This window comes from Aotus nancymaae, unplaced genomic scaffold, assembly GCF_030222135.1.
Source record: "Aotus nancymaae isolate 86718 unplaced genomic scaffold, 86718_ANA_hifiasm-v0.15.2.pri h1tg000019l, whole genome shotgun sequence".
NCBI lineage: Eukaryota > Metazoa > Chordata > Mammalia > Primates > Aotidae > Aotus > Aotus nancymaae.
The window spans coordinates 24,357,292-24,381,317 of NW_026988431.1; the positions used below are offsets into that span (position 1 = coordinate 24,357,292).

The 24,026-nt window shown below is 43.4% G+C and overlaps 1 protein-coding gene across 6 annotated transcripts in view; it reads left to right on the top strand.

Annotated features, from left to right (window-relative positions):
* The window catches only part of RFTN1 (raftlin, lipid raft linker 1), a 221,649-nt gene that overhangs the window by 94,100 nt on the left and 103,523 nt on the right, over nucleotides 1-24,026 (top strand). For all 6 annotated transcript variants that reach the window (XR_010343444.1, XM_012466741.2, XM_012466742.2 and 3 more), the window contains one exon: nucleotides 16,643-16,751. Coding sequence is in view for 5 of the 6 variants with exons in the window: in XM_012466741.2 (XP_012322164.2) it covers nucleotides 16,643-16,751 (109 nt within the window). In the remaining variant the exon portion in view is untranslated. The remainder of the gene's footprint in view (nucleotides 1-16,642; nucleotides 16,752-24,026) is intronic.

Here is a 24,026-nt window from a genome sequence, read left to right on the forward strand (position 1 = left end):
CTTATGAGCAGCACAGATGACTGAATGAGTCAGCCCTGACCACCCAGGGTCGAGTGATGCAAGAGAAACAATTCTTTTGGCTTTTGCTGTTTTATTTCCAGGAAAGTAAATAGTGCTCAGCCCGTACCCTTTGTTTCTCCTCTCGAGGCCCAGAGTCTAAAATCCTGAAGACTCTGTCTTTATTCTAAGACAGGGCTTGCAAGTTCAGATGCCTATGGGGCCTGGCGCATTGAATGGGGACCTCTTGGGAAGTGGTGAGTCAATGCCTTAGCTCTGTCCTGTGGTCATCCAGGGTTGTCATGTCTTGTACTTTTTTCAAGAAAAGCCATAAATCTGTATTTTTATGTGAAAACTTCTCTTTTAGCCTCACTCTTCCAGGGTAGCATTGTTTGTCCCTAACCCATGCCACTGCTGCCATCTTGCAGCCTCTAAGATTTCTGTGTAATGCTTGCATCAGTAGAGGTATTCATGCACCCTTTGAGCTGCCTATCCTGCCTTCGACCCACAGCAATTGCTGGAATCTCAGCCTCTCCTGTTACTGTGTTTTAGATGCCTGCCCACCTCCACTCCCTTTGCTGAATCCTTTTTCCATCTTTGGATTTCCATTGCTTGCTCAGTGTGCCAGGTCCTGAATAGATGTTGCTCAATAGAATTTGCATGAATTGAGTGGGATAAAATCATGCCCTAAAATTTCGCTTCAATCATTCACTAAAGGACCATAAATTCATTGTGAGATAGATCTGTCTTTGGTTTACATATTTATCAGTATCAACAGTATAGCTTGGTAATGCAGGTGCAGAGCACAGACTTCAAGTAATGGAACAGACACACAGACACACACACACACACACACACACACACACTCCTTTCATGGCCAAAATAACAGTGATTTGCCACAAGAATAGATGTCCATTATTTTTCACTCTTCTTTTTCTTTTAAAAGACATTCAAAGGATGGCCTTCGAAGAAAGGAAATCTTTGCGGACCTTAAGTGAAGTACAAATGCATTATATTGCCTTTTTTTATAGCCTACAAGATAACACGAACATTTTCTTTGGCATTTGAAAAGGGCAAAATTGGGAAAGTACAAAATTATATTGAAACTAAAAAGAAAATCCTTTAAAAAATTATAGTCGCAAGTGTCCTCTTTAAGTGGCCTTGTGTCTCTTCATGTCTAATTTTTACCAATTACCTTGACTCTTGGGAGAATTATAGGGCTTCTAGAAAGAGGTTTCATAATTAAGCGAAATACACAGGGGGTAGTAACGCCTACTGGGGTGTGCCCTAGAAAGTGCTCACACGCAAGGCCGAGGATCAGCCCTGGAGTGCACTGATTGTTGGAATCACACGTGGGGAAGAAAGCATCGGTGGGTTTAGCACTGATTGATGAGTGCTACTGTGATGGGAAACTGGAGCCGCAGGTTTATTCCCAGACAGCAGACATTGAGGAAGGTGAATTCGGAGCGGGGAATGAGAAGGTGTTTGTTTGCCATGTGGGTCATTATTTTGGATTCAGACTTAGAAAGGGCGAACACCCGTTGCTGGCAGCTGCCCCTCGTTTCTGGTGTGGTATCTTTCCTCATCAGTTTTCTCGAGCTTCCTGAGATGTGTGGAGGGCTTGATTAGCTCTCCAGGCTGCCACCGTACCCCGCCCCGCCCCCCTAGGAGCTGTCCAGCATCACCAAGACTACCTTAATTTATTCCTCCTATTTTCCCATCTCGCTCTGGAGTGACACCCTTTTATGGTGTGTTGAAGTTTCAGGATTCGCCGTTAATTATTGTGTTTGCACTTTCCAATCTAATATGCCAGTGTAAAGACACATTCTCTTGGGGGAAAGAGTGTTTTCCAATCCACACTCCTAAATGGTTTTCCGAGTTACTCTTGCTCTCTTCCTCCAAAGCCTCAGCCTTTATCCCGGTGGAGAGAACGAGAGAGACGTGCATGGTTGGTGTGAGAGCTCATTTTCCACACCCCTGTTCTATAGCTGCCCTTGATTGGCACGTGTCTTTCCCCACATTTTATTTTTAGTTTTATTTTCTGTCTCTTCTGAGAGAGAATTAGCATACTAGTGATTTCCAACCTTTCCCCAGAACTGTTTTGAAATGACAGAGAACAACCATCAGGTACCCACACAAAAGCGCGAGCACTAAATTTCTTTGAAATTTCCTATTAGTCTTAAAACTTGGATGAATACTTCAGTACCATGAAATATCTGTATTTGTTTTTAAATAAAATAGAGGCCCCCTCTTCCCACATGTACATATAATCTTTAAATAAAAATTGACTCTCTAGGAAGATTTATTTGGTGGCATTGCAAGGTAGACTACAGGGACACTTAGACATATTTTGAGAATCATATGCATACAGCGTAGGTAATTTAATTGCAAATATTTTACTAAAGTGCTAGAGTTTTCTATTTATATGTCCATCTCATATGAAATATAGGAACTCAGACTGTCTTACTTTAAATCTTTGTGTCAGTCTTGTGTTGAATAATCTACCTGTTCAACTCTGTTGAATTGAAAAAACTGAGATTTGTTCCTCTTTGTCAATCAGAAGTAACTTAGATTTTTTTGTGTGTTTTTCAAGCTGAAAACAATATAATGGGGATTACCAGTGATGGGTCCTGGATAAGACTAGTAGTTGAATTTTACACTTTTAGATATGAATGCAGAAGTAGGTGAGATGTAACGTTCAGATGTATATAAGTACATTATTAGCGATTTAAATGTTCTTGAGATTTTGATATAATGATTGTCTCTAAAATCTATCCACATTTTACATTTTAAATGATTGAAAGGTGGAACCATTTACAAATATGTAAATGCTACAAAAATGCTACAAGCATATGAAAATATGATAAATATGCTATAAATATGAGTATATCATTTCATTCATTTCCTATTCATCGACCATGAGTTAGAACTTAAAATGGCTACAAAGACTTTAAAAACCAAATTGGTAACTTGTATTCACATAACACCTGTTTCTAAGAGTCTGAGAGCACTTTGCTTCATTCCTGTATGTTTTAAGTGTTATAATTAATTCTCACTATGTCCTCATGATGGTTGTTTTTATCGTTAATATTTGTTGAAAACATTACTGTGCTTTAAGCAGAGGTTTTAGGCATACACTCTTTTGTAACGGAAAGGTACCACGATCTTCCCTCATTCCCCACTTCTCATTTTATATCTAGGAAAATGAGGCTGAAGAAGTTCGGAGTGGGTAGTGGGAGTGCGTGATGAGTATAAAACTCAAGTTTCATCTTGAGACTCATGACACAGAAATACACCATCTTTCAGCTCCGAGGCTCCAGAGCTTATAGAAACATCCTCAGAGAATTCTGAGAATATTCTGGGCTTTGTAATATCCCCAGTCCCCGTTGCTATGCTGTGGGACCAGAGGCCTGGCTAATTCCCCAGCTGGTTTCAGAATATAGGGCTACCACTGCAGAACACTTAGAGCTCCCCAAATGGCTCCATTCAGCAGCCTGGCTGGGTCTTGTCAGTTTCTGCACCAAATGGTTATATGCAAATAATCATTCTAGGACTATCTGTGTTATTTTCTCTCTGTTCCTAAAAACAGAATTTAAAAACGTATTTATTACATATCTGTTGGGTCCCCTAAGGTAGTAGTCTTTGTTAGAGAGAATGAGATGGACACAATTCCTGCTCTTGGGGAATTTGTAATATATTGCTACAGTTTAAGTCTCCAAAATTGCTCCATCAAGCAACCTGGATATCTTAGGAACAAAATGCCCCCTTTTCTTGTAAAGAACATTTATGTGTTTGCAGGTACTTTTTAATGTGGGTTCTCATTTTTAATACTGGCCATTATAGCTACCATTTATTTACTGCTGTGGCTGGCCAGAGTCCTTGTGCATTGCTTCGTGATGTACGTTATCTTTATTCCCGAAAGCCAAGATGAAGGAAATGAGACTCAGAGTGGTACTTGTCCAAGCTAGCGTCCACACATTTCAGGAGTGGAGAAACCAGGTTTCACTTTGGCACCTGTCTTCCAATAGCCTTCCTCTTTAATTGTTTAACTATGAGGGTTAAGGTAAGGTAAGTGTAGAATTTCTCAGCCTTGGTACTACTGACATTTTGGGCCAGACAATAGTGTGGAGGACTGTCCTGTGCATTGTAGGATATTGAGCAGACTCCCTGGTGTCTACCCACAAAATTCTTCTAGCAAATCCCCCATCCCTGCAGTTGTGACAGATTCCAGACATTGCCTAATGTCTGCTGAGAACCAGTGGGTTAGGTAGGGAGTGAGACAGGGAGTCTAACTTTTATTTTTTTCTAGGTAGCCACCTCTGCCAAGAGCACTTATTACACTAACCTAACTTTGCCATTGAATGAAATGCCACCTTTATTATAGTCAGGATTTCTGTATGTACATCCCCATCTATTCCTGATTCTTTATTGTGCCTTTGATCTACCTATTGATTTTTGTGCCAGTACCACATCATTTTGATGATAATAAATTTGAATTTGTAACGTATGTTAACATCTAATAGGGCACTATATATATATATATATATATATATATACACACATATTTTAGACAGAGTTTTGCTCTGTCACCAAGCTGAAATGCAATGGCACAATCTCGGCTCACTGCAACCTCCGACTCCCTGGTTCAAGCAATTCTCCTGCCTCAGCCTCCCGAGTAGCTGGGATTACAGGCATGCGTCACCACACCCAACTAATTTTTTATATTTTTGGTAGAGTCAGACTTTCACCATGTTGGCCAGGATGGTCTCGATCTCCTGACCTTGTGATCCGCCCACCTCAGCCTTCCAAAATGCTGGGATTACAGGCAGGAGCGACTGCACCTGGCCAGGGCACTATCCTTTTTCAAGAGCTTGACAACTTTTGTACATTGATTTTTCCATATAAAGGCTGAAGTAATTTTCTTCAGTTCCCAGTAAACTCTGTTGAAATTGTAGTTACCTTAACATACTAATTTAAGAAGAATTTCCACCTGGTGTTTTCAAGAACATAATGCTCAATATTATTGTTGGAGGTAAATTTTATTTGAGAGCTTTATAATAATTCTGGAAATTCTATGTACTATCTAGACAGTGGTTACCAAAGGAGGGTAGACATACTTAGTGTTGAAGGAGAACTGAGGTGTCTATTTTTATATATTTTATTGAAAATTGGGGGAGAAATGAAATGTCATAATATTTAATATTCAGGTTGAAGCTGGCGTTGTGGGTTGGTGTGAACGTCAGAGGTCACCTGTGCTGTATGGAGCAGGATTGGCCTGCAGAAGGACTGGGTTCGGGGGGCACTTTCAGCTGAGACCTCAGTGAGGTGAATTGGCGGGTCACTTTTTGTAGTTTTAGCTAAATTAACTCTCATGAAATATACACGTGGCTTCAAAAAATTTCTATGAAGCGATTGTAGATTGAAGAGAAACCAGTAATGTAAATGTAAAATCCTTTTCTCGCTCTCTCATGCACGCATGTGGAGATGACTACGCCGACCCATCTGTCCCTGTAAGAGCTTTATGGGCCACAGTGTGAGATTAAAACACCAGCGCCTACCTATTCGGATCTGATTTAAAGAAATTTGGAATTATCAAGAAGACTTTTTGAAAAGTGGATTGTAGTTCCCTTATTATTAACAATGAATCTCATTTCAAGTGTATATTTTGCCTTGAGGTATTAGCTATTAATCATATGAACTTACTGTGATCATTATAAAACATTGCTTATTTCATCATTTCTGATATTTACCATTTTCTGTTTTGTATGTTTTGTTTTATAACATATGTAAGATGTTAGTACAATGGCACTCAGAACTTTTTTTCTGGCAGGCTGTGTGATCAGAAAAATTTGGAGACAATTGATCCACCCAGCATTTGAGACACACTGGAACTGGTGGTTCCTGAGCAGTTAGAATCTTGCTACTCAAAGTGTGGTCCATGGACCAGCAGCATCAGTATTACCCGGGAGTTCTTCAAGATGAAGACTCTCAGGCCCACCCAGACCTGTTGAATCAGAGTCTGCACTTTAAAATGGTTCCTAATGATGTGTATACACATTAAAGTTTGAGAACAGCATTAAGCCATGTTTTTCTGTAACACAGCCATTAGCCATTTAAATTGTTAAAATTAAGTAAGATTAAAAACATAGTTCTTCAGTTGCACTGGCTGCATTTCAGGTGCTCAGTAGAAAAATGTGGGTAGTGGCTATTTTACTGGACCGTATAGATATAGAACATTTCTATCACCCAGCTCAGTTAGGGGGTATAGGTGGGATGATTTGGGGAAGAAGGAAACAATCAGCAAAGTTTAATGTGGAACACGTGCCTTACGTGCACATGGAGAAGAGACTTCTTGTAACCTAACTGGACAGGGCCCGTGAGTCTTATGAAGACCATTCCTATGTAGCTATTATTGCTATTTCTGTTTGCAGATATGTGACTTTTCTGAACCAGTAAATGTCAGACAGACTGCTTTTATTCAGTGTTCTACTAGTGATAAAACATTATTAATTATGCATCGCTACTAATACTAGTTCTTTCTATATCTGTCAATGTAAAGGAGAACCTTGCAGGATTCTAGAGAAAGCAGGACCCTCCCCTAGCTCCCACTCCGTGTGGCTGTTCTGTTTTCTGTAGCCCAGCTCTCTAGGGATTGAAATTCTTCACAGCTCCATTAGACAGGGAGCACCGAGGCCAAGTTTGTCTGTTTTCCTCTTGCCCTTTAAGGTTAACAGTGCACTCCTTGTAGTGCACAGTGGCCAGTGGTTTGTCTCCTGGGGAGCTGGCCCTGATGGTAAGCAGCAAGACAGGATGATTTCCCTAGAATAAATAGCAGGATTGGAAAGTTAGATGTCCCTGGTAATGGGTCCCCAGTAGGCGCACAGCTCCCTGAGAGTGTGTGGTGGGAGGATCGTTCTCACATCTCCCCCGTCACATCCAGAATGTTCCCAGAGATACCAAACCCTTTTCAACAGAAGTGCTGAATATCTTCTGGTGGAAGGGGAAGGGAACGTTGGAAGAAAGGACAGTGACTCATCTGTGGGTAAATTCTTCTGCTTCTTTGTGCTTACTACCTCACAACTCCTCTGGGAGACCCTCTAGTGAGGTGCTTTATTTAAAGATTCACTAGGGTTTGTTTACTTGACTGTTTTTTTCCCCTCAAGTATTTCTTAAGTTTCGCTAGAGGGGAAACTTTTAACTCCAACAGCCCCATTCTGTTTGTGTAGATTTGGTTCATTTTGCAAAGAGGGTTTATAAAATTGTGGGAAATATTGTCCCTATAGTTCTGGGAGCATCTCTGGGAAGGAGCAAGTTATTCCCCTACCCACAACCACCAGCAATTTCAGGGACAAGAAATACCCCTCTTCCATCCGCCCACTTCTTCCACAAAAATCTCAGCACCGTTCTCATTGCTTCTGTCCTAAAATATTCTTCCCCACTTCCTACATCATACACAATGCCGCCTGCTTAATCTTCCCAGAATCTGTCATGGTATCTTTCTCTCTAAGCCACCCGTGACTCCTCTTTACTTCACAGTTAAGGCGAGTCTCATCCTTTCTCAGTAACTTTGGTTCCCACTACTCTGCCCTGGTCACAGACTCGTTCTAACAGTGGATTCACCCACACGTTCCTTAGGCTCGTCATTACAGCCCCTGCTGAGTTATAGGCAACCCGCACCTTCACACACCTTTTGCCTAACTGACCTATTTTTAATTTCCATCATATAACTCATGATTTTCTCAATACAGATCTTCACGAATTTCTGTTATCAGGCCTAGAATGGCCTTTCATCAATTGTCCTGTGACTAACTTCCACACAGCCTCGAAGACTCAGCTCACATGTGCCTTGCTGCTTAAATTTCCCCCTGATACTTGATGGGGAAATTAAGCAGCAAGGCACATGCGAATTGGAAACAATTGAATTCTTTCTTCTGCTGATCTACAGTCTATCTAGACTTGAGGCCAGCGCCTTCAATCCCTCATATGTGATAAGCAGTCACGCAAGCGATGGATAGATGAATGAATAAGTGGAGATTCGTATTGTCATTAGTTATGCATAAGTTAATGAAACTAGGAATAGCCTTCTTTTTCTTTCTTTGACAGATCTTTTTAGGATCTAGGGCTCATTTCTCTGCCTAATACTTCTTTTTTAAAAAACGTTATTCTGATTATTCTATTTGTGATTGGTGTTGCTTTAGGAGAAAAAAAAAAAATCTTAAAATTCCTTCCTAGAGATAGAGAATTTGTTTCCCAGAGATAGAGAATTTGTTTCTGTCAACTGACATTTAGTATTTTTTTCCTGGTTGGAGAATTGCCTAGTAATCTGTTTGTGTTTGTCACCATTTCTTTTGATTATTTCTAAATGAAGCAAAAATAACCCTATTGATGAACTGCACATTCTCTCTCCTTTTCATAACTGTCTAATGTCCTGGGAAAGAGAAGACATTGCTTAAACTCATGGCCTTTGAAGAGATCTAAGGGATTTATGAGCTGAAATGGGATTTATTACAAGTTTATTATTTAAAAGTAATGTGTATGATAGTTTTTAGTCACATACTTATTTTTTAAAAGTATAGTTTATAATAGTTTTTGACAGGCAGTTGTTTTTTAGTGGTCTCATTTTAGATCTTCCCATGAGACCAAAATGTATACTGAACTTATTACTTGGCACTTTGTCAATGATTTGACAGTTAACTGTTTTGCCCATGATAATTACCAATATTTAAAGCACTCATAAGCGTTAGCAGTACTTGTTACAAAAATGTTATTTTAATGTCTTAGGAAAGGGTTAGGTCCTACCACTGTGAGAGTGGAGTGAGGGCTGTTTAAATGGGTCAGACAAGGCTGGGCACTATGGCTCATGCCTGTAATCCCAGAACTTTGGGATGCTGAGGCTGGAGGATTGCTTAAGTCTAGGAATTTGAAACCAGCTGGGCAACATGGCAAAATTCCGCCTTTGTAGAAAACATAAATATTATTCAGGTGTGGTGGTGCACACCTATAGTCCCAGCTACTCAGGAGGCTGAGGTGGGAGGCTTGCCTGAGCCTGGAAGGTGAAGGCTACAGTGAGCTGAGATCACACCACTGCATTCCAGCCTGGGCGACAGAGTGAGATTCTATCTCAAAAAGAATAGAAAAGAAAAAATTGGGTCAGACATGGTCTTTAAGGGTAAGGAGGAGCTCCCAGGGGAAGAATCCACTGAGTCATTATAATGAACGCATATTACATTCGGCTTATGGGTTAGTTATTTGATCATGATACAGTTAGATCATCTGTTCGCTCTTATCAGGACGTTCAGCCTTCTGCGACTCACATTGGAGCTTGTGTCTATAACTCAGAGACCACAGACTGGTGGTTGAGAGACCAAATTCAATCCCAAAGATGTCGGCCCACATAACATGAAGAAAACATTGTTTGGAGCCAAAATCAGACAGTTATGAGCGATATAAAAATGCAACTTAATGACTTCTTTAAAAAATTATAAGATTTGGCAGCTCTAGCCTGGAATTCCTAGTAATGGTTGGGATATAAACTGCCCAGTTTGCCATGGTTTCCGCGAATCCCATTGTGTCCCCAACATGGTAGCAACACAGCTTCACTCACAGAAGTCACGTCTCTGCCAATAGTATCCTTTTATTCTCACTTCTTCCATCCGCTTGCAGGCTTTTCTCATGACAGAGACCAGTCCCTCTGCGACCACCTTGGGCTCGGAAGTGAGAATGTGAAAGGGAATCTGACAGGACTCTGTATTTGAAGAAAATTAGTGAAGAGTGTATTTCTTGGTGGACATTCCTATATCTTATATATGAGAATAAAATGTCTAGATTTTGTATTTTAGTTTCAAAAGACTCTTTTACTCATTGGCCATGGGCCTTTGAGTTTGCAGCCTTCATTTTGCCCTCTGACCCTTCCCCTGCCTGGGGTGTGATGACACAACTCTTGGCAGATGCCAGGTGGTGGTGAGTAAAGGTCTCCAGGTACGTCTGAGTCTGCGCACAATTTTCATTACCGTTGGTGTTTGTGTGTGAGTAATGAGGTCACCTGACATGGAAGATGTAGGCTTTTATCATGTTCTGAAACAACCTTGACATCTGTGGCCAGTTTTGTTGACGTTTGAATTTCTCCGGCACGTGCACACCAGGCTCTTTGCTCTCTCCTTCCTTGCAGTTAGGAAAGGCTTGTGTTCAAGTGCTCAGTGTCTAAATCTACTTCATATGTTTGTTTTACAGCGTTTATTTAATCTGTGTGGGGTTTTTTTACTTGTTCAGATTCAGTTTTGGTGAAGTTCTAGATGTAGGTTGTTAAAGAAATGAGGACTGTTTGGAATGACAAGGAAGTTCTGGAGACTGGGTGGGGTGGCTGATGCCTGTAGTCCCAGCACTTCGAGAGGCTAAGGGGGAGGATCACTTGAGCTCAGGAGTTTGAGATCAGCCTGGCAACATAGGGAGAACTCATCTTTACTAAAATTCAAAAAAAATTAGCCAGGTATGATGGCACGTACCTGTAGTCCCAGGTACTTGTGGGGCTGAGGTAGGACGATTGCTTGAGCTCAGGAAGTAGAGGCTGCAGTGACCCCTTGATCACGCCACTGCACTCCAGCCCGGGCAACAGAGTGAGACCCTGTCTCAAAAACAACCACCAAAAACAAATTCTGGAAATGGATAGTGATGGTGGTTGTACCACATTGTGAATGTACCTAACCACACTAAATTGTACACTTAAAAATGATTAAAAGGGTAAATGTTCTGTGATGTGTATTTTACTATAATAAAAAAAATTTTTTAAGTGAGGAAAGCAAGAAGTTGGAAGTAGTTTTGAGTTTTTCTGACCAGAGGAAGCATAGACCCCAGTCTTCTATTTCATTTTCCCTGGTCTTTTTCCTTGAAGGTTTATTTTCATCTTAGAATATAAGAGTCTACATTACTCATCTCTATAAATCATTCTTTCTGTTTTTTCCCTTTTCCATGGACTTGTTCAGTTATCTCCCAAGGAATATCTCCAGGGGAGTAGAAAGTACAACATACCCTGCCTAGGAATAACTTGGAATTTAACAGAAAAGTTGCAAAGGTATTACAGTGAATTCTCATACGTGCTTTGCCAAGCTTCTCACCACCATTAATATCTTACATTACCATATGATATTTGTCAAACTAAGAAATTGACATTGGTACTTCACTATTAATTAAACTTTAGATTTTATTTGGATTTTACCATTTTTCTATTAATGTCCTTTTTCAGTTCCAGGATCCAGTCCAGGGTACTACACTGCATTGAGTTGTCATCTCGTGATGGCTTTTTAAAACTTAACAGGGCTCAGATGTCTTAGTTGCTTCTCCATTGCCTCCAGCAATCAGAACCACTCTGTTTATGTGCATTGTTAAAACTATGTTGCTGCACTCTAAGGATTTGAGTTCATTTTGTCCTATTCATTCTTGATTTTCAGGAAATATGTCTCTGCCAATAGTACCCTTTTATTCTCACTTCTTTCAGAAAATTCCTTTGGAATGGTGAGGTAGAGCCTCTCAACCCTCCAGTGCTGTGTGTAAGGCGGGGGTCCCAAGATGTGAGATGGGTCAGAGCTCTTTTTAGTTAATTTTTCCGCAGGCTGTTTCTGAGAAATGACCCAGCAGCAAGATGATTTTTTTCAAGAGTTAAGCTATTTTGAACTCAAATCAACATTTAGATTTGACAATCTGCCGAATTTATATTTATTTATCTGCCAGATAATCATATATTATAAACGGATTAACAGATTTCTTTACACCTATTTGCATAGGGTGGATTAAATCCAGTTTCCCTCTTGGGATTTCAAGAGGATGAGTAAATTGAGAGGAGATTATAAGTTTGTTAACTGAAGAAATTGACAGAGCGTCTCATACCCTTCTCCTTGACTTGCTCCCTTGATCTGACTTCCAGGAAAACAGACATGTCCTCCTGGTTTTCTTCCTTCTTCCCTGGTTATTCTTGCTTTAGCTCTTGGCTGCTTTCCCCTCTTTTTTCCCCACCCTCTTCATGGTGGAGGGTCCCAAATTAAATTCTTAGCTCTTCTCTCTCTACATTAATGGAGATCTCATCTAGCCTCATGCTTTAAGTAATATGTGGAGGCCGATGACTCCCAAATTTATATCTCTAGCTGCCTCTCCTGAAGTCCAGACTTGAATATGTATGTGTGTGTGTGTGTGTGAACACAACTGTCTCTCCCGAAGTCCAGACTTGAGTATATATATATTCAAGTATATACTCAGCTGTCTACCAGACATCTCAACTTGGATGTTCTGGATATGTCATATTCAACATATCTGAAACTTGAATTATTTATCTTTCCCCCTAAGCCTACACCACCCAACCCTTCCCCATCATAGTTCTGGCAAATTCATCCATTCTCCCAGTTGCTAGGGCAAAGATCCTTGGAGTCATCTTCATCCACTTTCCCCCTTCCACATCCCACAACCTGTTTGTGTGGAAATACAAAGACTCGCAGCTGGTCTATGACCCACTTCTATTAGCTCTAACACCAGCAGCCTCTAATAAATCTATTGGGATTTACCAAGCTGGGGATGGAGAGTGTGGGGAAGCGTATTTTATTATTAGCCATGCTCTTCTCAGAGTGCCTTTATTTATTTGGAGAGTTCTTGGTGTTAATTTCCAGATAAAGGAGGTTGGGGGGCTTTTGCTGACAGTTAACTCTGCGAGCATCTCCAGAAATGCATTCTGTTTTCTTTTCTTACTGTTTAAACCTGGATCTCTCTGTCCTTTCCAAAAGTGGAAGCCATCTGGACTTCTGTCCAGGGGAAGTTTGGTGGTTTCCCATATTCTTTTCCAGGATGATACAATGACATGGCCCTTTGGGGAGCATACCTGGTTTTCCCCTCCCCAACAGGAAGTCAGCGATGCCTGCTTAGCTGGGAGTTTCAGGTTAATACTTCTTCCATAGAAACTAGATTGATAAATATTTATTCCTTTGTCCCGTGGTATCTTGGACAACCAGGCCACGGCCCCTGGAGGTCACTTCTGGGACATGTCCACTTGTGTCTCCCAGGGTAGTCCTTGCCCTCAGGGACACAGACACTCCTCACCTGATGGAGGCTGCTCTCAGATGTCTGGCTGGATTTTGTAGGTTTGGGCCTAGGCTTGGCCACCAGTGAATGGCCTGTTCTGAGCATGAGACTGCCATGTCTTCCTCCTCAGGAACTGTATTCGTTTTTTTTGGTTTTGTTTTTGTATTAGTTTTCTATGCTCTGTAATAAATTAAAACAAATTTCATGGTTCAAAACTATATGTATTTATCATACAGTTTCTGTAGCTTATCAGGGCTCTTTGCTTCAGGATTTTATCAGGCTGTAATATCAATGTTGGCTCAGGCTGCAGTCCCATCAGAGACTCAACTGAGGAAAAGCCCACTTGCGGCCTCCCTCAGTTTGTTGGCAGGATTCATCTCATCGTAGTTGTAGGACTGGGATCTCTGTTTTCTTGTAGCTGTTGGCCAGGGGCTACCCACAGTTCCTTGCCATGTGGCTCTCTCCTTCTTCTTGACAGCTTTCTTCTTCAAAGCCAGTAAGGGAGTCTCTAGCTCAGAGGGAGTCATATAACATAATGTCATCACAGGAGTGACATCCATCACCTTTACCACGTTTTATTGAGTAGGTGCAAGTCACAGGCCCTGCCACCACTCAAGGGGACAGATTGCACAAAAGTGTGAACACCAGAAGGTGGGTATTGTTGGGGGGTCATCTTAGGGCGTGTTTGCCACAGCAACCATGGTCCCCCTGACTAGCACCTCACGCCCCACCTCCGGTGCTGAGAAGCCCAGAAACTCCCTCTGGTAGCCCTATAGGGCTTTGCTAGTGGATTTAATGCTGTTTTTCACAGGGTTAGTGGCAAGGAGAGAGTTTCTGTGTGACTGTGCCTTCTGCCTTCAGCTCCTCCTCTATGAGGCCACAGCTGCACCATCACCGAGTGCTGACTTCAAGGCTCGGCAGCCAGCATCTGTCCTCAAGGGGTTTAGGGATCCTTCCCCGATCCTCTCCTTTCAGCCATTCTTCAGTTTATAATCCTTTCATTTCAAACTGAGGAGCTGATTCCCAAAGGCAGGGGAACGCCTATTACTTGCTCACCTATTCCCCCAATATGCATTAGATTTGCTTTTTCAAGAAACCATAGGCTGAGATGTCATTTTCCATGGTTCATCTAAAAAATTTGTAATGCCTATTTTTCTTGATCTTTTGTGCTCCTTCCAGTTCAGATGTAACTGAGTTAATTATTTGATGAAATGAACCAGAGCTTCCTTTCTTGTTATAGAACTTCTTGTTCCAGAACCAAAAATGGTACTTACTAGATCCTGTGCTAAAGATTATTCCCCAGAATCGATCTGGGCTGTGAGTTGCTTGCAGTCAGACTTGTCTTCCTTTTGTTCATCCTATGAATGTTGTGCTTAATGGGTACAGCATTGACTTATTTTAAATTACAGTTTTTTAGCCTATTCGTTTGACATCTCAATGGATATATCTAAATAACCTCATATAGTCTGACATCAGTTTCCAAGTAACAGAGCAGCTGGATTTTAGATTTTAGAACCGCCCTCCCTCATCCTGATCTTTGTTGTTTGAGACCTCACATGACAACGTATGGCAGTGTGTCTCGACCAAGTCTTCTTTTTTTCAAGTTCTGGAATCATCTTGCCTTAGTCCGTCTTAATATATCTTTTGTTTGGGGAAGAAATGAGAACATGAGTCTAGTCTCTGACCAAGTATTAAGGCAAAAAGGTTAGGGTTCAGGATTGGTTTATTCTTTTGGAATTAGTTTGTTCCAGGTGGAAATCAGTTTATTCTTTTACATTTTGAATGTGTGCACCATAGTATCCTACCATTGGAAGGGTATGTCAGAAGGAAACATAAAATAAAAATAAGCTATTGAGGTCTGCTTACCAAATCACGGTTGCCCACCTGGGGAAAACCAAATCCTCTTTAATTATTTTCACTTTTAAATTTCATGTAAAGCATACACAGATGGTTAATGGTAGCATAAATTGTTTTAATGCTATATAAGAATCTTCGAAATTCATTTAAAAGTGTTACAGCAAATACACAGTTAGAAGCGGGTGAGATGCGTGTATCTCAGCTGTTCAGTGTGGAAGTGCTGCTTTATGGATTTTCTGGACTGTCCTGTTCTCACGGGGGATTTTGGGGCCCTTCTTGGTAGAGCAGCCTCATAAGTGAGCCAGGAAGGCTCTACTCCCTCCTCCAGCAGTGCAGATGAGCTGTGTACATGAACCCTGGACAAGGAGCCGGGAGCCTTGGTCTCTAATTCCCACTCCCCAATACCAGCAGCCGCCCAGGAGTGACAGCATGCTCTGCCAGCCCGTAGCTGCAGGACCACTCTCGTTGCCTTATGCCTGGCTGGGCCAAGGAATCCCCTTCCATTTCCGACAACCATGTGGCTTCCACTATTGTGTCATACAGGAGCCCTGCCTGTGAATGGCTGTGAGGTGGTGGAATTTCCTCCTGGTGACCACTTGCTCTGGCTCTCCTGAACGGGAGCAGTTTTGAACTGTGCTGTTTCACAGGGAGGTCTATGTGGTGGTGATTTGGAAAGCAGCCCTGGTGTGCAGAGATGGATGGCAGGGTGTGCTGGGAAGCCTCTCCGTTGACAGCAAGACCGCAGGCCTTCACCTCAGACAGCCCTGTACACCCACGCTGTTTTCCCAGAATTTCTTTTAGTTGCTTGGTAGTCTTTCTTTAATGCATCTTTAATTTTGATGGATTTCACCAGATTGCCCTCTGAAGGGGTTGAACCGTTTTAAAGTCTTTTAAAAATTAATTTTTAATTTTCTAAGTGATATAGGAATATATCCTTTTTCATTTAAAAATGAAAATAATTAGAGATTATGGCTAAAGTCACTTTTGATCACCACCCCCACACCCCTACCATCACTAGCAAGCCCCGGTTCCCACATAGGCCCTCCCCATTCCCCAGGGGTACCTGCTATTATTGGTTTGGTGTATGTCTTGCTAGTTCTTTTTCTGTGCCCTGGTAGATATAAACCAATGGGAGATAGATATTACTGGTGTGTGTGTGTGTGTGTGCGTGTGTGTATGTATAACATATAAGCTATATTGTACCAAACCCATCATTCTATAATGATGTGTTTTACATGATGCTACATCTTGGAGGTCTTTCTATGATGTAGATCTGTATGTAGTACTTGAGTTGTTTCCATAAACTGTTTTTCATCAGTGCCTTTTTGGCGTTAGTTTCAGGAAAGAATTTGGGGCTTCATTAAAGACTCAGTGATTCTTTTTAAAAAAATATTATGGCTGGGCACAGTGGCTCACACCTGTAATCCCAGCACTTTGGGAGGCCAAGGCGGGCGGATCACCTGAGGTCAGGAGTTCGAGACCAGCCTGTCCAACATGGTGAAACCCCATCTCTACTAAAAATACAAAAATTAGCTGGGCATGGTAGTGGGCGCCTGTAATCCCAGCTGTTCGGGAGGCTGAGGCAAGAGAATTGCTTGAACCTGGGAGGTGGAGGTTGCAGTGAACTGAGATCATGTCATTACATTCCAGCCTGGGCGATAAGAGCGAGACTCTGTCTCAAAATTACGCAAAATAATCCGTGTGTGTGCACGCTTTTCTCTCTCTTCAGATCTCAGAAAACAGATCTTCACAATGAAGACTACATCTTGGAATTAGATTGCTGTTCCTCCTTAGAACACCTGACAGACCAGAAACTCCTCCCAGAGTTCATTAAGAAGGTGAGCACTGCTGTCAGCGTACCATCGAGCAGGTGTGCGAGCATTCACCTGAGTGAACGGGCAGGGAGCTAGCTTAGGGCAGATCAGCCACACTCGAGAGGCCATGCAAGAGCTGCGCCCTAAACCTTTGGCAGCCCTCCAGGGGAGCAGCCCCTCCAGAGCTGACTGTGGAACAGGTGGCTAGCCCCTCCTCTGCAGGCGTGCAGGACCCTGGGTCCTGTCTTTTCAAGCTGGAATGGGGTGAACAGCTGACCTGCAGGCCCATGCCGCAGCTCCTTTCAAACCCTTAAGGTAATGTGACTTCCCAAATCCCACCTTCCTCTTATCTATGGGTCTTCATTACTGTGAGCCCCCTTCCCTTCCTAGTGTGACAGCGTGTCAAAGTCCTGTGGCCACTGGCATGCAATCATGCCAGGGAAAACTACCTAGTTGCAGGGAATTCATATCTGCCCAGAAATGTGTCTGGTTTTGAACCTTTCTTTATGCCACATGAGGTTTGGTGCCTAACTGTAGGGTCTACTTGAGTTTTAATAGAACATTTACTGCAGAAGGAAAGTTCTAGGCCCAAACTGGGGCTGAATTCATTGCTTAATGCTTATCTTGTTCTTTCTTACCCAGCGTTCCCTAGTAACTGACAATTCCCCACCCCATACAGGTGATTGTGATTTGAGGTTCAATCAGCCAATTAGGGAATTCGTTAATAAATATTGTCAGCTGTCAGCTTTGGGCCAGGACTAGTACTAAGAGCTGGGATACAGAGAACAAGAAAGCCGAACTAGTGAGTGTTACCAGCGGGAAGTGACCGAGGCTGAGGAGCGAGGGGATCAGGCAGGTACCTGGAAGTGAGTTGGGAAGGATGAAGGGGTATCTTTGGGGATGCGGCTGTGCTTGGGCAGGTTGGGGAGCCCTCCAAACAGGGAACAGTGGACCTGAGGGCCTGAGGCAGGAGGGAGTGAGGGGAATCAAATGGACGTCAGAGGGAGAGTGTGGGTCGGGAGAAGGGGCCAGAGACAGCTGGGACTGGGCTGTGAAAGCGGCAGGAAGCCGTTGCGTGGAATTCTATACAACAGTGAAATGATTAGGTTGTCCCTTTAAAGGAGATTTGTTTCCTTCCTGCCACCCTCCCTTCAACATATATTGAGTTTTCAGGCTCCAGGGGCTCTGGGAGTAGCTACTCCTATGTGATGGATCTAAGGCCCATAGACCAGGAGCCAGATGATCTGTGAGGTCAGCATTTCTAGTAATTGTACTAGGATGCGAGTCTCTTTCTACTCTGGTAGATTTCAGATTATTATATAAGAAATGGGGGAAAGTAGCTTTTGTTTACATACACGTAAGCCTGAGAACACAAGTGTTTTAATAAGTCCCGTAGCTTTCTATAGAGTAGAGCCATCTTTGGATTGCTGCAAATAATCCATTTGTATAGGGACATCCTAGAGGTGGAATTTACCCTATGATCTGAATGCCGAGAAAAAAGATCATTTTAGAAATGGTTTTGTAATTAAGACTCAGATGCTTGGAATATTTGAGGGATAAGTGGGTAAAAGGAAGGCATGAAGCGCCCACTCTATCAAATATGCTCTTTAAAAATGTGTGATTTGAGGCTGGGCATGGTGGCTCAGCGTGTAATCCCAACACTTTGGGAGGCTGAGGCAAGAGGATTGCTTGAGCCCAGGAGTTCAAGATTAGACTGGGCAACATAGCAAGACACCCGTCTCTGAAAAAAAAAAAAAAAAAAAAAAGTCTATAATAAAAGCCGAATATGGTGCTACTTGACTATCGTCCTAGCTACTCGAGAGGCTGAGGCAAGAGGACTGCTTGAGCCCAGGAGTTCAAGATTAGACTTGGCAACATGGCAAGACCCCTGTCTCTGCGAAAAAACAACAACAAAAAAACAGTTTTTAAAAAAAGCCAAGCATGGTGCTACTTGACTATCGTCCTAGCTACTCCAGAGGCTGAGGCGGGAGAATTGCTTGAGCCCAGGAGTTTGAGACTGCAATGAACTATGAATTGCACCCCTGCACTCCAGCCTGGGTGATAGAGTGAGACCCTGTCTCTTTTAAAAAAAAAAAAAAAAGAAAGAAAGAAAAGAAAACATATGAGTTGATACAAGTTGGTGCCTTTGTTTTAACCAAATTAGATCATTTCGTGACTGACCAATTGCAGTGGTCCTGTGTCAGTTCTTCAGGAAACAGTCCGATTTGCGGGCTCCTGGGGTGTTGTTTCTGTAGTACGCAAGTGGAGATGTTCATCTGTCCAAAGGAAAATACCCTCAAAGTTAGGGTTTTTATGTCCTGAAGGACGTTAGCCAGTTTTTATTTTAACTTTTATACCAGCCTTCTTTTTTTCCCACTGATTATATGTGTGTGTCTACACATCAGTATCTAATGATTCATTAATTTGCTAAGTAAATGACACCTGCTCATTCTATATTTGCATAATAAGTCCTTACTGAACACTGTCAGTAGGTTCTTGGAAACCGACTTTCAGTGAAACAACGTACAGCAGGTCCTCAATGTCATTCAGTGTCGTTTAGCTTTAACCTTGAGAAAAAAATTGGTTTTGTTATTTGTCATTTCACTCAAAGTCTGTTTCCAAGAACCTATTGACACCATTAAGTGAAGACTTACAGTATGAGAATCCTGTTCCTAACGCTTTGAAAATAATACGCTTTAAAGCCCACTGTATCCTGCTCCTGTCATGCACGTGGTTTTTAAATAACACAGACTGGACAGCTTGCACACTAGGGCAGCGGTGAGATTTCTGACCTAGAGCGTCCCCAGAGTCCCATCTCTGCTCCTCTAAATAGAAATGTGGCTTATGCTCATTCCCGCCTTGGAGGAGCCAGGTGTGTTGACGGTGCCCCACCGTTTGCCCCGCGTTGTCTGTCAGCGGACGGGGCTGGACCTGGAAAGCCCCAGCATTTCTCACTGTTGTTGCCGACTGTGGCTTTAGTTTCTAGTCCAGTTGCCATGACAACAAGAAATGGGACAAAATAATGGGTTTGGACCCCCTTCCCCCTGCTCCTCTTCTCTGTTGCTGGCCGATTTCTAGAGAAAATACCACCTGTGTGTGCAAAGAGCAGAGGACAATTCCGGGAACCTCTCCAGGGCCTGTGGCTATGCCAAGTGATGGCTGAATTTTACACGTGTAAATTTTTCTGTCATCACACCAGGTAGAAGACCACAGGTGCTTCCCAGGAAGAAGTATTCTAAAAACCATTTGTGGTTTTTTTGTTTGTTGCAAATATTTCATGAGTAGCTTTGGCCCTATTTATATATATGCAGTGGTGACACTTGTTAATTGCCATTCAGTTAGGTCCAGATGAAGCTGTGTCATTGGCTGCCTCAGCTTGCAGTCATTACTTTTTATCTGGGTCATTATTTTGTGTGAAATAATGGCTCCTGTTCCTATGACAAGTAGATTCATCTTAGGATGAGATGGCAATTAACTCATTTTGTCATTGTACCATCATGCAGGACAGGTTCATATTCTTCTCTGCATATTAGAATTAAACTCAAGCGGATTAGATTTTTTTCATAAGAACAGTGTCCTAGTATTATTTTTCCACCAAATGTTTTAAATTAGCAGAACTTTTGGATAGAGGACACGGATAGGAGGAGGAAGAGAAGATTTCATTATTTCCCACAGTTAGGAAAAAATAAAGTCATTTGTGTCTGTGTCATGTAAAATTAGCTGAAGACGCCATAATTTACGTCTGTCTTCATCGTGGCTTTTCAGAGACTGTGAAGGGAGTTGTGTAAAGATGACTCCATTCCTTTTAGTGTGGTCTGACAATTTCTCTGAGCGCTCTAGCTGGTCAAATGAAATCTACATGACTGCATTGTGTTTTCTCCTGTTGTGTTCTGCTGTACTCCATCCTACTGGCCATTTATGTAAAGTAGTTATTATGGCCCACAGAACATTTAAAATGCAGAGTTATGGGCAGACTTGAAGAGACTTGTTTTCTAAGTCTTAGAGCCGAATGCTCGAGGGATGAAGAACTGGGAGGCTGAGAGAGAGTGATGGTGCTGCCAGAATTCCTTTGGGACGAGGGCTCCACCAGCCCATCAGGTACACCTGGAGACTGTGTGACTGGCAGGTCTGTGGGGACCTCTGGAATTTCCCACTCTTCAGAGCTCCCAGAAGATTGTAAAGCAGGCAGAGTGACACAGAATGAAGAGCCTACGTGTTTATCTTCAAATTGCTGTTTGTTCATTAGAGATTCTTGGGAAGGGCCTTCAGTGTGAAGAGCACTTTGAGGTTTCCAGTCACTGTGTACGTTTTCTGGCATGTGCTTCTGATCTCTCAAAAGTTCCCTTTGAGAGGGGCTGGGGGCTTTGCTGGGGCTGGAACTGCTAAATGATGGAGCCTGGATTAGACCCTCCATAGGAGGGGCACGTGTGGGCAGCCAAGGGGCTTCCGAGTGGCCAGAAGTTTCTTTGGCTAGGTGGACTCTGGAGAGAGCTTCAGAGAGGTGTGGAATGAGCACTCTGCAAAGTAAAGGACTGTGGAATGAGCGCTCTGCAAAGTGAGGGACTGATGCTGGAGGAGGCCGAGAGGACAGGTCGGCAGCTCTGTGCCGTTGCTGGCATGGGCAGGAGCATGGGCTGAAGGCACAAGGCTGAGGAAGAGTCAAGTCCTGTTTGGCCTGAGTGTGAGATGGACAAAGAGAGAAGGAAGCCTGTTCTGGGTGGGGTTCCTTTGATCACGTGGAGCAGATCCCTCATCTGACAAGCTCCAAGTGAGTCAGGCAGGTTTACTATACAGATGTAAGGAATGGCATGGAGCCCCAGGGCAGAAATACAGGAAACCAGGAGAAAAAAATATATTGGGGGCTCTCATGAGCGCGCATGCGTGCCCCACCCCCCTCCCTCTCTCCTCCTCCCTCCCTTCCACTCTCCTGCTCTCATATGCTGCTGGCCCGTATTTGTATATCTATGGTTTATTTAAATTTAAGATTTTAATCTGCAGAGGGAATCCTTATGCATCAGTCAGAGCTTATGCTAAAGTACTCATGTGTCTATTCCACCCTTAACCCTCATCACACACCTGTGAAGACTTATCCCCATTTGACAGATGAAGAAACTGAGACACAGAGAAGCTATGCAGTTTGCCCAAAGTTATAACTGCACATGGCAGGACTGGGATATGAACCCGGCCTGTTGGACCCAGGGACCACATTCACAAGCACTTGGCCATGCTATCCCTCCTGCATAGCTTGTCCTTTCGTGGACATAGGCAGAGGCTGTCGGAGCCAGGATGTGAGGCTGAGCATGGGAGGCAGATGGCTGTAGCACATGTAGGGCACACAGGGCCAGATGTTGGGGAGCCACGAAGGTGTCCCCTCAGGGAAGGATGGGCTCCAGGCCTTGCCGCCCAGGTTCTGCTGATCGAAGTTGCCTCGTTCTGCCTGCAGGAGAAAGCCACACTCCCTGCCCTTGTCAGACAAGACAGGGGTCTTTTCTCAGGCCCTCAGCTTGGGGCTCCATTCCCGAGGTTCACTCCCTTTTGTGATGGAATTCCTGACCTGCCTGATCTCCATAAGAACTAGGATCACCTTGCACTGGCCCACAGAGCTTTTGCAATGAAGACCGTTGAGGGGTGGCCGGTCACACTCAGTGAGTGTGCTGTCGTGGATTAAACCAAGCGCATTGCCCTTCAGAAAACCAAATGCTGCTGCTTATGCCTCAACCTAAAGAAAGCACCTTGACAGATGCAAAAATCTCAATGGCTCCTTTTAATGAAACAGAATATCCCAAATTTCCGGGATGATGAAACTTTGCCTGTGGTATATAAATGACTCATCATTTACTTTCTGGCTGATTGTTGAGTATTCAGAGCTTCATTTCTACAAGTGCAGTGCAGAGTCTAATTTTAATTAGGGTAAGATGCCGATTCAGAGTGAAATGAAAATTATGTTAAAAAGGCTTTCCTGTGCTCGCTGCTCCCGAACCCACACGCTAACCGAGAGCATCGTGACATTTAAAAAAGGTGAACCTGGGGAGGGTGGGTGTTGTGGGGGAGCGAAGGCAGGAAATGGAGTGTCATCCCAGCAATGAGCGTGTCCTCAGAGGGGAAGACAGTGAGCTGGAGGCTGGCGCAGGCCTTGCGGGGGCCGGTGGGGTGCCCTGCTTGCTGTTGCCTCTTCAGGACTTAGTACAGAAGCATCGGGTTAATGGATACATTGAAAGAGAAATTCAGAGGAATAATTACTAAACCTCTGTGTCATTGAGGTGGGGAGAGGCACCTGGGTGACTCAGGTGTGCGGTGGGGTCATCTGTAAGGACCAAGAACACAGCATGAGGACCCCTGGGAGCAGAGAGGTGATGAGGACAGGAATGGTCGTGTGGATACTTGAGGGGTCAGGGGGACACTCAGGGAACATTCCGGAAGACAGCTGTGATTGTTGGGCTGGAACTCAAAAAGTGGCCAGGAACGGAGATGTGGGTGTCTGAGGTGTCAACCCAGAGAGCAGGCAAGAATGGCGGCGAGGGTGCTCATCCAGTGGCACGTGCCCCTCTCAAGGGGCAGCTTCCGTGGAGCCTCCATGCTCTGATGCCTGTTGGAAATATGGACCCCGAATTGTAAGATCTGTTGTTAGGTGGGGCACCTGGTTGGCTTTGTTTTAGAGAAGTTGCTAAGTTGATGTTTTCTTGTGAAGTTTCCTGGTTTTCTTCAGCGTGAGCAGACAGATCGATTAAAAAGACGGCAAGATCCAGACCGATTTGTTTCATGCTGTCTGTGGTGAAGGACCAGTTTTTCCCGATTCATGATGAAGCTGTACTTGGTAAAATCCAGAGAAAGAAAAAAAGCACTTTTCCAAAGTAGAGGGAGGAATGGAAGAATGTTACAGAATCCACAGGAAGAACGTGCTTTGGGAAGAGATGGAGAACAGTATCAAAAGCCAGGAGGAGGTCAGCTGGGAGGGGCCCACTGGGTTTGGCCGCTGGAGGCCACTGATAAGTCTTGCAAGAGCAGTCGTCACGGTGCAGAACAGGCAGGGGCCTTCCTGCCATGAGCTAAAGTAAATATGTTTAGAAGGACAGTGAGCAGTTTGCTTTAAATAGGAGATTTGAGCCCCCCGCCCCCGCCATTTTTTGAAACATGGTTTCACTCTGTTGCCCAAGCTGGAGTACAGTGGCACAATAACAGCTCACTGCAGCCTCGACCTCCCCAGGCTCAGGCGATCCTCCCACCTCGGTCTCCCAAGTAGCTGGGATTACAGGTACACACCACCACGCCCAGCTAATTTTTGTAGAGACACGGTTTTAC